Here is an 18,376-nt window from a genome sequence, read left to right as displayed (position 1 = left end):
TCTGTGGGAGGTATATTGTCTGTGTCCTCTGTATCCCCCCAGCCATGCACTCGTGATGGCCATGAGTTGGTTTGGGTGCCATCCTGCTGTGAACATGGTTCCTCCTCCTCCATCTCCTCCTTCGCATCCTCCACCTCGTCATCCTCCAGAACTGTTCCCTAGCTGGATAATTGTGTAACTGGCGTTTGTGGGTGCAGGAACCCACCCTCGGAGCCACTTGTGAATGACTGGCCTGAAACCCTATGAAATGATCCCTCTTCCTCCTAGAAGTGGGATAGTAACACTGAGAACGGCGTCATCGGCACTGGCCATGTTGGTGGAGTACTCGAAACAGCACAACAAAGCACACAGATCTCGCATGGAGGCCCAGTCATTGGTGGTGAAGTGGTGCTATTCAGCAGAGCGACTTACCCGTGCTGCAGTTGAAACTCCACTATCGCCTGCTTCTGCTTGCAGAGTCTGGCCAGCATGTGCAAGGTGGAGTTCCACTGTGTGGGCACGTCGCATATGAGGCGGTAAGCTGGAAGGCCAAAGTCACGCTGCAGTGCTTTTAGGCGAGCAGCAGCAGGGTGAGAATGCCGAAAGCGCTCACAGACAGCCTGCACTTTCTGCAGCAGCTCTGACATATTGGGGTTATTTTTCAGGGACCTCTGCACCACCAAATTTAGCACATGCACCAGGCAAGGGATGTGCGTCAAACCGACTAGTCCCAGACCTGCTACGAAATTTTGCCAATTATCCCACACCACGAGGCCGGGCTTGCAGCTCATTGGCACCAACCACTCATTGGTCTGTTGTTCCATGCCTGTCCACAGCTCTTGCACGGTGTGGGGTTTGTCCCCCAAACAGATACGTTTTAAAACTTCCTCCTGTCGTTTACCTCTGACAGTGCTGAAGTTGGTCATGAAGGTGTTACGCTGACCGGATGAGGAGGCAGTAGAGGATGAGGAAGCGGAGTAGGAGGAGGAAGCAACAGGAGGCAACGAGAACCACCATGCAATCCTCGTGGTGTAAGGACAAGCGCCAATCTGCTATCCGCCTCAGGCCCAGCCGCCACTGCATTTGCTATGCTTACTGGTCCACGAATCTGTAGTTTGGAGGACCTTGCCACAGATGGCGTTGCGCAGTGCACACCTGATTTTGTACCCCACTTGGTTGTGCAAGGAAGGCAGGGCCGGCTCCAGGTTCATGTGGGCCCTTGGGCGATAAATCCCAGTGGGCCCCCATGAGGCATTTTTTTACATTGACATGTCCCCCTGTGGCTCCTACACGGTATAATGACCCCCAGTGGCCCCTATACAGTATAATGACTACTAGTGGCCCTTCACACAGTATAATGACTACTAGTGGCCCTTCACACAGTATAATGAACCCCCAATCCCCCCCCCCCCCTGTATTATGACCACCTGTGGCCCTGCATTCAGAATAATAACCCCCAGTCGCACCCATTCAGAATAATGACCCCCAGTAGCCCCCACTGGGGGAATACTGTATGGAGGGGGCTCTGGGGGTCATTATACTAAATGGGGGACACTGGGGGTCATTATACTATGTAAATATGACCCCACAGTGACCCTCCATTCAGAATAATGACCCCCCAATCGCCCCCACACTGGGGGTTATACTGTATGGAGGGGGCACGAGGGGTTATTATATTTAATGGGGGCTCTGGTGGTCATTATGCTAAATGGAGGGTCAATGGGGATCATTATACTAAATGGGGGGCACTGGAAGTCATTATACTGTGTAAGGGGCCCTCACAGTGTGGTGAATGACCCCCCAGTGGCCCCCTTACATACCCATCATTGCTGGAGAGCAGGGGAGCTGGTGGTCCTGTCCATCACTAACCACAGCTCCCTGCGCTCTTTCTCTCCTCCAGCCCACTGCAGCAGTGAGCCAGGCCTGGAGGAGAGAAGGAAATGTGCAGTGATGTAGCTAGAACTGACAGGGCCCCACAGCACGTTTTTCCTATCGGTTTGATGTATACAAATGTGCAGCACTCCACGTTTTTGTATCCTGCAGAGTCAAGTGAAAAATGCATACGTTAACGTATATGTTTTTTTACAATGGAACTGTATGGTGAACGGGCACCACTGTGCGGCATCAGTCTGAGGCATCTGTTAACGCAGACATTTTTGGTATACATTAAATGGATGGCACAAATGGGATGTGAACCCAGCCCCAGTGTCAGAATAAGCCCCAGTACACAGCGGAGCAGCGTGGCGGAGAGGGAGGCCGCCATGTACTGACAGAGCGCTACCTGGTCCTGGTGGTCAGGGGTGAGGACTGTGTTTCCCAAGGATCATTTTCTACTGGGAAATACAGGGCCCAGTATAATACACTAGAATCTATATACTATAAAGATATTAGCCCTCCCCCGAATAATAATACAATTAGGGGGTCATTTATTATATAGAAATAAGTCTATGTTAGGCTACTTTCAAAGTTCCGTTTGAAGGCTCTCACAAGCGACCCCGAACGGATCCGTCCAGCCCTAATGCATTCTGAGTGGACGCGGATCCGCTCAGAATGCATCAGTCTGGCAGCGTTTGTTCTCACACCTGAACGTTGCTTGCAGAGTTCGGGTGTCCGCCTGGCCGTGTGGAGGCAAACGGATCCGTCCAGACTTACAATGTAAGTCAATGGGGACGGATCCGTTTGAAGTTGACACAATATGGCTCAATTTTCAAATGGATCCGTCCCCCATTGACTTTCAATGTAAAGTCTTAACGGATCCGTTTGCATCATCATGCAAACGTATCCGTTCTGAACAGATGTAAGCGTTTGCATTATAGGTGCGGATACGTCTGTGCAGATACCAGACGGATCCGCACCTAAACGCAGGTGTGAAAGTAGCCTTAGGCGTATTTCTGACACAGATTGTGGCACAAAGGTCCTTAGCACCACAATCTGTATCTTTTCCCGCTCATGCCAGGTCTAAAAAAGGATGGCGTGGGCAGGGAAGGGGATACAGTTATGGCCATGCAGTTATTGGATACCACCGCCATATAGTGATAACACCGCCATACAATGATAAAACCACCATACAGTGACCGGATAAAAGGGTATAAGAGGGCACAGTACAGGGAATGACTATGGGCACTGCACAGGGTGTGGTAAGAGGGCACAATGCAGGGTATAAGTGGGCACAGTACGGGGTGGGGGGCACAGTCACATGACCCTGTGACGTTAGAAGGTCCTTATGGTGAATGTGGTTCAGATGCCACCATAATGAGAGGCAGAGGAGTGAGACAGGAGCCCTGGATGGACAGGAGGGGTGGACAAAGCAAGTAGGTGGAAGGGGCTCTGAGGGGGATTCATACAAGAAGTAGGGGCAGGAGGTCTGTGCAGGGCAGCAACAGGAGATAGGAGGGTGAAACAGGAGCTCTGGATACATGAGGGAGGAAAGGAGACAGCAGGGGCCCCATGAGGATAAGATAGGACAGGATATGGGGGGTGGGGGGAAGGTGTCATGGAGACAAACTGCCTAATGAAACAGTAACACAACTAAATAGAATGAAGCAGCAGCCGATCGGAGAGTCCCCCCCTTCTGTCCCACAGACAAGAAACAGTCACAGTGCAGACTCACTCACAGACTGTCTTCACACTTCTCTGCTCCAGCCCTCCGGTCTCTCTCCTCAGGCAGCATGTGTCCTGTGTAGATGGGGCGTGTCCTGTGTAGAGGGGGCGTGTCTGAGTCTCTGCAGCTCAGAGGGCCCCACCAAAGGGGTACTGCGTAAGTGAAGTGACAGGAGTGAGAACTCCCATCTGTATTGATGGAAGTGCTCATAGCAGCTCAGTGGCCCCCCCCCAGGAGCATTGGGCCCCGGCACTTGCCCGGGGATGCCGGGTTATGATGCCGGCCCTGAGGGAAGGGATCGCTCACCTGGAAAAGTAGTGGTGGCTGGGCATGATGTACTGTGGGCCAGCCACCGCCATAAGGCTTTTAAAACTCTCTGTCTCCACCAGACGGAATGACAGCATTTCAAAGGCCAGTAATTTTGAATTGCTGGCATTCAGGGCTAGGGATCGCAGGTGGATAGGGGGGTACTTCCTCTTTCGCTCTAGTGTTTGGGAGATGGGACATGGGACATTGTGGAGATGCTTGGTGACCCAGGTGGTGGTGTTGCTGGCGCATCCTCTATTTGCGGGGTGGCAGGTGCTACTGTCACTCCAGAGGGGGATGAAGAGGTCGAGACTGCAGCAGAAGAGGAAGCAGGAGCCAGATATCTTTCTTGGTATTTGAGGTGTCTAGACCACTGCAACTCTTGCACTTAGATGCCTGGTCATGCAGGTTGTGCTCAGGTTGAGAACGTTTATGCCTCATCTGAGGCTCTGAATGCACAGCGTGCAAACCACTCGTGTCTTGTCATCAGCACATTGTCTGAACAACTGCCACATCAGGGAAATCCTTGGAGCTGGATTTGGTGTACTCGGTCCCTTGGTGCGGTGGGCAGTAGCAGGCATACTGTCTAGGGGACGTCCGCTCCACTTTTGCATCCTGCTCCCTCTTCTGCTGTGCTAGTGGCTCTGTGCGACCACCGCCTCTTCTTCCAAACCAGACAGGTCACTCGTGTTACCTTGATTCCATGTGGGGTCGAGGACCTCATCGTCCTCCACATCATATTTCACCCAGTCTTCACCCCTGCCCTCCTTGTCGGTCTGCACACTGCAGAAAGACACAGCAGTTGGCACCTGTGTTTCATCATCATCCGAGACGTGATGCGGTGTTCCTCCAATGTACTCATCCTGAAACATAAGGGGTTGGGCATCGCTGCACTCAATCTCTTCCACTTCTGGGGCAGGGCTATGTGGATGTCCCTAGGAAGCCCTGCTAGCAGAGTCATCAAAAAGCAGAAGAGAATGCTGCATGACTTGGGGCTCAGACTGCTTGGCTGATTTGCAAGGGGGTGAGGTGAAAAACTGATGGACATGGGCTGCATGTGCCAACTCAAAAAGCGCCATTAAATCGCCGAACACCAAACTCGAACCCAAATTTTTACTGAAACATTCGGGTCCGGGGTCCAAAAATCCTAAAGTTCGGTACGAACCTGAATTTTAAAGTTTGGGTTCGTTCAACCCTATGAATCAATTTATTTATCCAACACTGTATAATATAATTAATGCCTGTAAAGGTTTCCATTTTGAATTCTGTTGTACGAATTCCGTTACTTTTCGTTATAACGGAAAGCGATAACTGAATTCATAACACTGATGTAAACCCACCCATTGCATAGGATATGTTTTTTTACAGGAACTTGTAGAAAAAAAATACGGATCCTGTTGCATCAGTTGTCATCCGTTTGAGCCATTTCCGTCTGAGATCCGGGTTTTTTAGACAGAAGAAAGTACATTTGTGTCTTTTTTTTTACAGGATCTTGTTCTTTTCCTCTTTCTCTTCCTCTGTCAGATCAGAAGGACAGGAAGCTAAACGATGATGTGAACTCTGCCTTAGGCCTCTTTCACACGACAGTATGTCCATTTCAGTGTTTTGCGGTCCGTTTTTCACGGATCCGTTGTTCCGTTTTTTGCTTCCGTTGTGGTTCCGTTTCCGTTCCGTTGTTCCGTTCCGTTTTTCCGTATGGCAAATACAGTATACAGTAATTTCATATTAAAAATTGGGCTGGGCATAACATTTTCAATAGATGGTTCCGCAAAAAACGGAACGGATACGGAAGACATACGGATGCATTTCCGTATGCATTCCGTTTTTTTGCGGACCCATAGACTTTAATGGAGCCACGGAACGTGATTTGCGGCCAAATATAGGACATGTTCTATCTTTAAACGGAACGGAAAAACGGAAATACGGAAACGGAATGCACACGGAGTACATTCCGTTTTTTTTGCGGAACCATTGAAATGAATGGTTCCGTATACGGACCGTATACGGACCGCAAAAAACGGCCCGCAAAACGGAAAAAAAAAACGGTCGTGTGAAAGAGGCCTTAGAGGTAATCAAGGGAAATGTGTTACCCCTTTGTGCTCTGGGAGGGGCTAAGTGACATATTTGACTAATGCAGTTATTAATTAGTGATGAGCGGCAGGGGTCATTTTCGAATTTCCAATATTTTGCAAATATTTTGTAGAATATTAGTTAAATATTCGCAAATTCGAATATTCGTTATATTTAAAAAAAATACTTGAAAAATCGTCAAGGTAATGATCGCTTAATATGCAAATATTGCGCAATCAATACAGGCGTGGGTCAAAAAAGAATATATAGCACTAAAGAATATAGTGTTATATATAAGTTTTTTAGAATATTTGTAATTTTTTTAAATCTGAAGTTATGAATTCTCCCTGCTTAAAGGGAACCTGTCATGTGGATATTTGATTATAATCTAACTAATTATATACAATCATTAACTACTAAAAAGTGCCTTAGATGTATTCACTTACTGGTGTGACAGATGGTTACCTCATAATATACACACAAAGATGCCACATGCCGCATGCTAATGAGCTGATTTGAGTCCAGCGTGATGTCATTGAGTCCAGTGTATATTTAATTCAGAGCTATAGCCACTCCCCTGCCCACCTGCTGCTGATTCATATGGAAACTAACTGTCACTCAGCATCAGGTGGGCGGGGAGAGTCAGGAGCTCATGAATATTCATGACTCATCATTATCAGCTGGAGCTTTTCATTACAAGATGTTGGCAGATTGACTGGGTCAATTAAAGAAAGTGACCCAGCATTTTGCTAAGAGAATCAGTCACTTATTTATGTTGCCCTTAGTTAGAACACCATAAAACTGGTGACAGGTTCCCTTTAAGTTGCTTGTCAAAAATGAATATATAGAGCAATATAGCTAATATAGTGCTATATTTGTTTGTCTGAATATTCATAATATTCTAAAACAAGAATATATAGCAATATAGCGAATATTCGAAAAAAAAAAACAAATATAGAGCAATTTAGCTAATATAGTGCTATAATCTTCTTTGTCTAATAGTTTTTAATTTTTTTCCCATCTAAAGTTCAGATTTTTTTTAAAAATTACGAATATTAGAAAGATTATAGCACTATATTTGCTAAATTGCACCAGCCAGTTGTTGGGGGTAGGGTTTTTATTGCCTGTTTGTGGCATATATTATTCACTTTTTCTCCTTTTTGATTTTGGATTCATTATACCCATAGTCTGGAGGTTGAGCTGCTTATCACAGCGCTTGACTGCACTGCTGCTACCTATTTATCATTGTCTATGGTCTATTGTAATATGTATTACTTAATAAAACATTTGTGTTATAATTGTATATATGTGTCTTCTATTTAATTGGTTGTCTTACAATAATTTGGCACACATAAAATTCATCCTTTAGATCAGGGGTGCACAACCTTTTTTGGTCTGGGGGCCGCATTGTCACATCGCTCTATTTCAAGGGGCCGCAAATAAAAAAAATGTTGATCGGCGCTCATCTGCCTATTACACAAGCCAGTGCAAAGTGACTGGGGAGAAGTGATCGCTGCCACAGTCGTGCTGCAGATAATCAGACATCTTTCATCTTGATAAAATATGCAAATCAGCCGACAAATGAGCAATTCCTTGTTTATCGACTGATCAGCTGCACGATTATACCGGCCAGATATAAGATATGAACACTTGTTCCCAGTAATTGTCCCAAATATCGTGCTGCAGCATAGCCCCTGAAACCAAAGAGTTATACTTACCTGCTCCCTGCCTCTCTGGTTCTTCGAACTGCCTCCGCTGTTTACACCTGGCAGTGCATGGACATGGTCATACACCACTCCAGACAATGACTGGCTTAGGCGGTGATGTGTCACTGCTGAAGCCAGTCATTCACTGGAGCTGTGCAAGTGACCATGGCCATGCACTGACAGGTGTAAACAGAGCAGGAACCGGAAGATGGAGGCAGCAGAGGCAGTGCAGAGGACCAGAGCGGAGTGGAGCAGGTAATTATGAATTTTCTATTTCAGAGGCCATGCTCCAGGCCTCATTTTTACCAGAAAAGTGGTGACATTTCCTATTTATAAATCAGCGGTTTCCTTCACTGCAGAGGACGGAGCTCACTGATTATCATCATCTCCTGCCAATCCAGTTATAGGCGCCCTGCAGTAGCACATTACCTTGCTAGTGGGGAAGGCGCCTATTGGTTAACGCTTGAATGACCAGGCCCGAAAAGGCCTTTAAGGACCAAACACTTTTTTGTGATTTAGCACGCGTGGTGGTTCAAATGGTTGTAACTATCTTATTTGTTGGACTACCAAGATAATTTTTGCAACAATTTTTATTTGGGGGAAACTGTACAATACGTTTTTAAAAAGTATATATTTTTTCAAACTATAGCTCTTTAAATATGCAAACTGACACCAAAATAAATTATTATAATTAGATCTCTATTTTGTGTATTTTGCTATATAATATGAAAAGTTTCACGTGAATGGGGCGGTAATGGTGACGGTTTTGATTGGTGTGGGTGTCTTTTCTTTTATGTATGAATTTTTTTTAACTTAATATATTTCTGCTACATAATATGTCCCCCAAGAGGTCATAAAAAGACCTTGGGGGACACTGTCACTTTTTTAAATTTTTCACTTTTTCATAAAAAGACGGTGGTGGGACACTCTCTTTTATTAAGCACTTTTTCCTTTTTATTTTATTTTTTAATTTATTTAGTTTTCAAATTTTTTAAAATAATTTTTTAACTTTTTTTAAAATATATTTTTACCACATAATTTGTCCCCAAGAGGTCACTGAAAGACCTTTGGGAGACAATAAGTGACTTTTTTTTGTACTATTTCCACTGTAACTGGATCATCCAAAGGAGCCCCAGTTAAAGGCAAACCAGCCTGCTGCGGAGGCTTTGTACCAGGGCAGCGCTTCTCTGTTCCCGAGACACCCAGAGATCACGTGATCACTGGGTCTACACTGCAGAGCTCTCATAGAGGAGAAGGCAGAAGCGCTAATAAAGCGCTTCTGTCTTCTCCTCGGCTTCCCCGCTCTCACTATTAGCCGGGGACCCTTTCTGATCCTGCTACAGTGCAGGAGCAAAACCTGTGATCCATCTGCTGTGCGGCGCTCTGTGCAGAAACACAGCTGATTGCAGGATCAGCTGTGTTTCTGCCCAGCAGGGCGGGGGCCGCAAACCATGGCTCTGGGGGCCGCATGCGGCCCGCGGGCCGCAGGTTGTGCACCCCTGCTTTAGATGATTTAATAGGTGGTACTATATTCAAAATAGTTGCGATTTTCACAATAAAAATTGACTATTCGAATATTCGCGCTCAACACTATTATTACTCAACACAACATTTGAACATGATTATGCTTTAAAGGGATTCTGTCACCTCCCCTAAGCCAAAAAACGATTTTAAAGCAGCCATGCAGCACAGCTTACCTGGATTAGGCTGTGCTCTTTGATCTTGAAATCCGTCCAGCAGTTTCTGCAAAAAACAACTTTTATTCATATGTAAATGTGTCCTGAAGGTGCCCAGAGGGGCGTTTTTTTCTTCTTAGAGAGCCCAGTACCGCCCCTCTTTCAGTGCCCAGCCCGCCTTCCTTGTACTGTCTAACCGCCCCCAGCCTGCCACAGCCTCTCCTCCCTCTCCTCCCCCTCCCTCACGCCAAACGAACTCTCGCACAGGCGCAGTACCCACTGAGGGCTGCGCCTGTGCGATCATCAGGAGACTGAGGGCAGGAGCTTCATCCTCGTCACTGGGCTCGGCGCATGTCCTGGGTTTTTTGCAGAAACTGCTGGACGGATTACAAGATAAAAGAGCACAGCCTAATCAAGGTAAGCTGTGCTTCATGGCTGCTTTAAAATCGTTTTTTGGCTTAGGGGAGGTGACAGAATCCCTTTAAAGTAGTATATATTGACCATAGGCTCTCACAGCCAACTAAGGCTACTTTCACACTAGCGTTCGGGTTTCCGCTCGTGAGCTCCGTTTGAAGGAGCTCACGAGCGGACCCGAACGCAGCCGTCCAGCCCTGATGCAGTCTGAATGGAGGCGGATCCGCTCAGACTGCATCAGTCTGGCGGCGTTCAGCCTCCGCTCCGCTCGCCTCCGCACGGACAGGCGGACAGCTGAACGCTGCTTGCAGCGTTCGGGTGCCCGCCTGGCCGTGCGGAGGCGTGCGGATCCGTGCGGATCCGTCCAGACTTTCAATGTAAGTCAATGGGGACGGATCCGTTTGAAGATGCCACAATGTGGCTCAATCTTCAAGCGGATCCGTCCCCCATTGACTTTACATTGAAAGTCTGGACGGATCCGTACTAGGCTATTTTCACACTTAGCTTTTATATGGTAAAATAATGCAGACGGATCCGTTCTGAACGGAGCCTCCGTCTGCATTATTATGAGCGGATCCGTTCAGAACGGATCCGCCCGAACGCTAGTGTGAAAGTAGCCTTAGATATTGATTCTCAGTGATATAGTCTTTTATTAACTGAACTAACACTCTCAATGAAAAGAGTCCATTGTGACTTTTTTCGATTTTGTGACATCATTTCTATATTTGTGTTTAGTCACACTTCCAGTCAACATGTATATTCCCAAGATGCAATGTACAATGATATTGATTACGTCGCTGTTATTTTACTTGTTAATAGGTAACTTAATTAACATGAACTCAGATAGCAAGTGTTATAAAAGAGTCACTCGTTTAGCTGGGAATTATTCTACAATATCATCCTGCGTATGAACATTTCACGTTTTAATAGAGCCTCTTACTAACAAACATGAACTTTAGAGTTATCCTATCAATTTCAATGATTCTTCTATGTCTTTTCTTGGGTAAGTTACCAGTTACGACAGCATCTGTGTTAATGTGTAGGGGCAGTGATATAAAGTGTTTTCCATATATATATATTTAATAATGGAATTCTGTTAAACTGTATTAGAAAATAACCTCTAAAGTGTCCGCTTAGCAAACATCTAACAGAGTGATGCTAAGGAGATTCCATCTTCAGCGTTCCACCGTGTTTGGGATTGATTTGTTGCTGTGCTGTTGTATTAATGACAATGACAAAAAATTTGCAATGTACTTTTCACAGGGACTCAAATCACAGGGATAGTGGTTTGGCTGGGGCGACTACCTGGGGTATTAACTTGGTTGAATTTGCTGGGTTGAATTAAGACAGGGTGAGTTCAGTATTACTTCATTTTGTTCCCTGCCAGTCGTCTGCTATCTACCTGTATACCATACACCTAGCATTTACTCCATTGCTGGATCATCCCCTCCTTCAGTGACCCTTAGCATTAGATACCTGTCATCCACTAGTGAGTTTAAGTGTCTTGTTTTTCCCAGTATTATTAAGTGCCTCATTTATGTGGTTTTCATGTGCAATTCAGCCCTACTATAAGTCCTGGGGATATTGGAATACCATGAGTCAAAATTCGGACATGGGAAAGGCAACTTCTATAGGTGAATTCCAGTTCTTGTGCTCAAACAGTGTCGTCACAATATATTCCTGTATACCCTCTGTCAGAATTGGTCGCTGTAGCCCCAGTCCTCTCCCTATCTTCCCAGTGCTAACTAGAGACACACAGGGAAGATCGGGGGAGTGCTGCATATAACAATAGTTTTGCAAGGCCAGAGTAGGGAGGTAGTGGCTGGGGCAGGGAGAACAGAGATGGGCTTAGCAGCCTGCCTCTGCACCTTACAGTTATCTGCCTTTAGCATTCAGTAGAATGTAGTAGGGGTATCTTCTTAGGCTACTTTCACACTTGCGGCAGAGGAATCCAGCAGGCAGTTCAGTCGCCGGAACTGCCTGCCAGATCCATCAAAACGTATATCAAACGGTGGCATTTGTTAGACTGATCAGAATCCTGATCCGTCTTACAAATGCATTAAAATGCCGGATCCGTCTTTCCAGTGTCATCCGGAAAAACGGATCCGGCATTTATTTTTTTCACATTTTTTTCGGTCTGCGCAAAGATGGATCCGGCGTTCCAGTATTTTGAATGCCAGCTCCGGCACTAATACATTCCTAAGGGGAAAAATGCCAGCATTCAGGCAAGTCTTCAGTTTTTTTTGGCTGGAGATAAAACCGTAGCATGCTGCGGATTTATCTTTTGCCTGATCAGTCAAAAAGACTGAACTGAAGAAATTCTGCTGCATCCTGAACGGATTGCTCTCCATTCAGAATGCATGGGGATATGTCTGATCAGTTATTTTCCAGTATTGAGCCCCTAGGACGGAACTCTATGCCGGAAAAGAAAAACGCTAGTGTGAAAGTACCCTTAATGATGATCTGTTAGAGGATTGATAAAAGAAAATTTCAGACGCAACTGAAAATCAGATCCATTCATCTAAATGGGGTTTGCAGAAATCCATGTGCAATAAAATGTTCTGCTTGTGAAGGCACCCAGATAAAGTGGATTAGAAAAACACTTCAATGTCACTGCTCCTACACAAAAATGAAAATAAATTTAACATTTTCATTTCAACTCATTATAATTTATGCAATGCAGAGCTACTGTATATAGTAAACCTGACTAATGTTATGTTCTTTCAAAGCTGAGGCTAAAGGTTACCTAGAGCAACTATGCTGGACAAGTGACATATGCTGATGTGATTCTTGTGCACTTTCAGGTACTGCAAAGACCAACCCACCTTCAGATGAAGGAACCGAGGTAAAATCACAATACCTGTACTGGAAATCACATCCTTTCTTGTCATAGTCTAAACATTAGACATACATGATACATTGCAGTTATCATTCATTTCTATAGCTAAAATGACGCTAATTTATGTATTCAACAACTTCTTTAAGAGCAATTTCTTACTGAAACGTAGAATCATTGTGTGTTAGAAACCATAGTGAACTGATAATAAGGCCTCTTGCACACGTCTGTATGTCTTTTACAGTATTTTGCGGTCCGCAAAAAATACAAATGACATCCATGTGCATTCCGTTGTTTGCGGAACGGAACATCTAGCCCCTAATAGAACAGTACTATCTTTGTCCGTTATGCGGACAATAATAGAACATGTCCTATCTTTGAACAGAATGTAAATACAGAAAAAGAAGGCATACAGAGTACCTTCCGTTCTATTTGCGGATTTATTGAAATGAATGGTCCCGTATACGGTCCGTATATGGAACGGAAAAAATGGAACGGAAACAGAAAAAATCGTGTGTAAGAGCCTAATCCTGGATGACTACAGGTCATTTCAGATTTCTTGCCTCTGGTCTTCTGTCAGTGGAAGAATTGTTTGATACTTTGACAGGCACCACACAAACCATTATGACACGTGTGCCAGAGGAGGCACCTAAAGCCCTCTCTGTGGGCACATGCGCCTTAAAAAAAGTTTAAGGAGTACCAATAAACCTTAGACTTTTCCTGCCACTCGTAAGCTCAGTAAGCACTGTGAACAGCACAGGCAGCGCAGTGATCCTGCTGCTGCCTGAAACAACCAATAACAAATCTCATTACACTTCACACCGTTTTAAAGATGTTGAGTGGGAGGCTCCTGCAGTGGTGTGCGATCTTCACCCAGAGGTGCCTTGCTGGACAGTGGAGTTCCTGATGCTGCAGTGGTTGGCAGTGGGCTTTAGCAGGGGTCCCAATTCTGAGACCCCTGCTAATCTCTATAATGAGCAGTCTGAAGCAGTCAATAGAGTGGTGCTTCTCCTCACTGCCGAGCGCTGTAGTAAAGACAGTCTCAATATAAAGTCTATTGGACGTCTTCACCATCCTGCTCAGCAGTCAGGAGAATCAGATCAGCGGGGGTCTCAGAGCTGGGACCCTCGCTATCCTATCAATACTTCTGATATTCATATCAACAGTGTAAAAATAGTGTAGTAAATATATTATGCTGGACAGGAGGCGCCTGGGGGTCCTGAGCCCCTTTGAAAGGGGGGGGGGGGGGGGGGGTCGGGGTCTGGATTGAATGTGGGCAGGCTATTATAGTTAAATGATAAAGTACATGGAAGATATACTATATTGACTGTAGTTTTCAGGGTAAATTGCCACTTTGTGATAAATAAGTGGGTTTTGAGTTGTAGTTTGGGCACACAGTATCTAAAAGGTTCGCCATCACTGCCTTATTACTAGTACTTTTTGTATAGGATTATAAATGGTTCCATATAAATGCAAAAAACAGCAATTCCAATGTGCCGCTGTCAATTACCTATTTTTATAACTTGTCTAAATTGCAGCTTCATATAGAAAATGCAAGTACAAAATCTAACTTATGGTAGCAATATGGTTTTACCATTCCCTATTTGAACTCCGTAAAGTACTATAGGTATATTGTATTAATGACATATGTGACTTCAATGGGTCTGCGATGCGCATGTTGCGGACAAAGATAGGTCATGTCTTATCTTTTGCAGAGCGATCACACAGACCAGACAATCGTGTGAATAAACTATTATTATACTAAATGATAAAAATAATTCAAATTTTTTTCTGTTACTGAGAGATGCATAATAGTTGCACAAAAGACATTGTCATTGTGATCGACAAGTTATATATCATATATATATATATATATATATATATATATATGAACAACTAATAAAAATTATCTTTTTTATACTCATGGGACACTATGGGCATTTTCTGCAATATTGTCAGTAAATGTATATTGCTGTTTTAGTAACCACACAAAATCTTTTACAGCCTAAATGTGATGTAGGTGCATCATCAAGATGCCCACGGAATTATGATCCTGTATGTGGAACTGATCAGCATACATATGCCAATGAATGTCTGCTCTGTGTGGAAAAGATGTGAGTACAATGATTTTTTCCCCACTGTAAAGTACTTGACCATATGTTCTCATCTACAAACAAATATACATTTAAAAGTACACATAAAATGATTGAGAGATATATGTATCATTCCCAATATGCCAGAAATGTGCATTAGGTTGTCATAAGCTGGTCAGAAACATTAGATTGATATCGGTTTAATGTACTGATTTCAGGAGGATCAGCCAACCATCTAATGAGCTCATCCCAACTCCCCATGACAGCAGATGTCAGTAGAGAGCGATCATGCAGTTGGATTCCAACTTCCCAATCGTTCTGTTCTTAAATGGAATGTTTCAGACAATGACCTATTGTTTAAATCAAGTTGGTATGTTAAACATATTTTTTTAGAATTTTTGGTAATTTATTTTAAAACATTAGTTATGTCATTATCTTTATTTAAATAAAAATGCTAGAATCGTGCAATCTTCATACTGGCCACTAAGCCCAAAATACTGTAGCTTCCTGTTCTTTGACAGTAGCCACATGGGCTATAGACACAATGGACATGAGGTGAACCCATTGACTTCTATGGGAGAGTTTTCTAGGCGTGTGACCTGTCCAGAGGTCAAAGGGGAGCTGATATTATCGATATGGAGTTGTTACTTGTCATTGTAATTTGACCTTGATGATAATGAGGTGGGTCCTGAAAAGTTACCATTTCAGAGCAGAACATATTATTAGACCTAGTGGCCATCCCCACAATTGCATGATTATATACATTTTTAAATATAGATAGTGACTTGGCAAATAAATAAAAAAAGCATCAACAATTCTACAAATATATGTGTAAAGTAAAAACATGATTTAAACAATAGTTCAATTTCTGATGATGCATACCTTTTAAGAGAGATGATCTGCCACTAGAGGTGTCTGGCATTGGCTTACTCTGCTCTCTTCCCATTCAGAACACAAGCACACTTGGCCGACTAAGCAAACATTCTGGTATCTGGTGTAAGTCTTATAGTAGATATCAACAGTTGTCTGGTTCACTAACATACTGAAGATCTTGAAAAAAATTAAGCAGCCATTGCGGTATGTTTTTCCTTCTTGAAGTTTCATCTAAATGGAAATAATAGCAGAAGGTCTATCATGGTTGTGAGAAGAATAACACCTGCCCAGCTAGACTAACCTCGACAGATCTATTAGCAGTACTCAGTAATGAGAATAAGCAGCTTGTACAAACTCTGTGTAGTTTCTGTACTCCTGTTTCTTATATCTCTCTAATGTTCTAATGTTCTTCTTTCCAGAAAGAGAAATGCTCATATTAAGATCTCCAAAAAAGGAAAATGTTCATAATCTTGATTCTGTTACAAGAAATAATTCTCACAAATTGCTGGATATACACAGAAACCATTGGTTTAAGTCCTTATAGATACTGAGATGTACGCTTCAAATATTCTTACTGCATAGAAAGTCTACACTTGAGTCCAGAGGAAACCAAGAAAAATGAACAAAACATAATTTTAATGTTGGAAGTAATCTGTAATAAAAGTTTTGGGGAACTGCTGATTTGAGAACATATTTTATGCATTTTGTAAAGAAATCTAAAATGAAAAATGAGGCAACTGTGCAACAGTTCTTAAAGTGACCTCTAGTCTAAGGTAACATATGACCTCCAATCTAAAGAAACATTTGACTACACATAGTACACAAATAGAGATGGCCTTGCAGTTCACACAGTGGTTGTTTCATGGTGAACTTTACTCGTTCGCAGTTCGCCGAACAGGCGAACATATGGCAATGTCCGGCGGCGCCATATTCTTTTGCATTGTGCAGAACTTTGAACCATGACACATCCATTAGGTGGGACAGGACAGCCGAATGAGACGTTTCAGCACATGGACATTCCTTATAAATAAACCCGATCTGGCCGCCATTTTACATTCAGTCTTTTACCAGTGTAGGGAGAGTTTGCTGTGTGGAGCAGGGACAGACTGTTAGGGACACCAAACGCTAGCTAGTAGGGCCACAAAAGTCCTTTTAAGGACTGGTATAGGTGTGCTATCGATAGGTGTGACTTACAGAGTGGTGTGATATACTTATACTTTCTATGTTAGAAAGTATATTATATTATAGTGCATTTGTATTGTGCAGCAGTTGTGTTTGGTTCTGCTGAGATATCGCAGCTATACAGAGGGACAAACGCTATTGGAACAACTAATTGCAATTGATGTGATATACCAGTTGCCCCCGCAAAAAAACTGATTGAGGCAGTGGTGTGATATACCTATAATATACTTTCTATATAGTGTCGGCAACCTGGGAGCACCAGATGTGACCGTGCATGGTGGATGGCTCGCTCCAGATACAATTGCAGTCTGCTTTTTGCCTCCTGTGCACTGTAAGTTCGACCTGCTTCTCCTCCTTCTCCTCTCTATCTGCTGCTACGCCTCTCCCTCTGAACTCCTCTCCCTCTCTTGTGGGCACCCACTTGACGTCCATCGACACGTCATCATCGTCACCATAGGTGTGCGCAGCCTATTGCATTGGGGTGTGTACGCTAAAGCACAAACACAGACGCAACGCGCGCACGTGTGTATGTATGTATGTACAGTACAGACCAAAAGTTTGGACACACCTTCTCATTCAAAGAGTTTTCTTTATTTTCATGACTATGAAAATTGTAGATTCACACTGCAGGCATCAAAATTATGAATTAACACATGTGGAATTATATACATAACAAAAAAGTGTGAAACAACTGAAAATATGTCATATTCTAGGTTCTTCAAAGTAGCCACCTTTTGTTTTGATTACTGCTTTGCACACTCTTGGCATTCTCTTGATGAGCTTCAAGAGGTAGTAACCTGAAATGGTTTTCACTTCACAGGTGTGCCCTGTCGGGTTTAATAAGTGGGATTTCTTGCCTTATAAATGGGGTTGGGACCATCAGTTGCATTGTGGAGAAGTCAGGTGGCTACACAGCTGATAGTCCTACTGAATAGACTGTTAGAATGTGTATTATGGCAAGAAAAAACTGCCAAGTAAAGAAAAACGAGTGGCCATCATTACTTTAAGAAATGAAGGTCAGTCAGTCCGAAAAATTGGGAAACCTTTGAAAGTGTCCCCAAGTGCAGTCACAAAAACCATCAAGCGCTACAAAGAAACTGGCTCACATGCGGACCGCCCCAGGAAAGGAAGACCAAGAGTCACCTCTGCTGCGGAGGATAAGTTCATCCGAGTCACCAGCCTCAGAAATCTCAGGTTAAGAGCAGCTCAGATTAGAGACCAGGTCAATGCCACACAGAGTTCTAGCAGCAGACACATCTCTAGAACAACTGTTAAGAGGAGACTGTGTGAATCAGGCCTTCATGGTAGAATATCTGCTAGGAAACCACTGCTAAGGACAGGCAAAAAGAAGAGAATTGTTTGGGCTAAAGAACACAAGGAATGGACATTAGACCAGTGGAAATCTGTGCTTTGGTCTGATGAGTCCAAAGATCTTTGGTTCCAACCACCGTGTCTTTGTTCGACGCAGAAAAGGTGAACGGATGGACTCTACATGCCTGGTTTCCACCGTGAAGCATGGAGGAGGAGGTGTGATGGTGTGTTTGTGTGCTTTGCTGGTGACACTGGGATTTATTCAAGATTAAAGGCATACTGAACCAGCATGGCTACCACAGCATCTTGCAGCGGCATGCTATTCCATC

The 18,376-nt window shown here is 43.9% G+C and overlaps 1 protein-coding gene across 1 annotated transcript; it reads left to right on the top strand.

Annotated features, from left to right (window-relative positions):
* The first annotated feature begins 10,619 nt into the window (after nucleotides 1–10,619).
* Nucleotides 10,620–16,233, top strand: LOC122926396 (serine protease inhibitor Kazal-type 1-like). The gene is made up of 4 exons (XM_044277770.1): nucleotides 10,620–10,755; nucleotides 12,557–12,597; nucleotides 14,593–14,702; nucleotides 15,974–16,233. The coding sequence occupies exons 1-4, from the start codon at nucleotides 10,701–10,703 to the stop codon at nucleotides 16,020–16,022; spliced, it is 255 nt and encodes an 84-aa protein (XP_044133705.1). The 5' UTR covers nucleotides 10,620–10,700; the 3' UTR covers nucleotides 16,023–16,233.
* Nucleotides 16,234–18,376: the final 2,143 nt, after the last annotated feature.

Source organism: Bufo gargarizans, chromosome 2 (assembly GCF_014858855.1).
Source record: "Bufo gargarizans isolate SCDJY-AF-19 chromosome 2, ASM1485885v1, whole genome shotgun sequence".
Lineage (NCBI taxonomy): Eukaryota > Metazoa > Chordata > Amphibia > Anura > Bufonidae > Bufo > Bufo gargarizans.
The sequence above is the reverse complement of the archived record's forward strand: the minus strand, read 5'-3'. Positions and strand labels throughout refer to the sequence as shown.

Bases quoted from the DNA above. Each gene is read 5' to 3' on its own strand.
- LOC122926396 (XM_044277770.1), top strand. From the start codon at position 10,701: ATGAACTTTAGAGTTATCCTATCAATTTCAATGATTCTTCTATGTCTT. The intron at 10,756-12,556 runs GTAAGTTACCAG...GTGCACTTTCAG, and splicing joins TCTTCTATGTCTTTTCTTGG to GTACTGCAAAGACCAACCCA. The intron at 14,703-15,973 runs GTGAGTACAATG...TCTTCTTTCCAG, and splicing joins CTGCTCTGTGTGGAAAAGAT to AAAGAGAAATGCTCATATTA.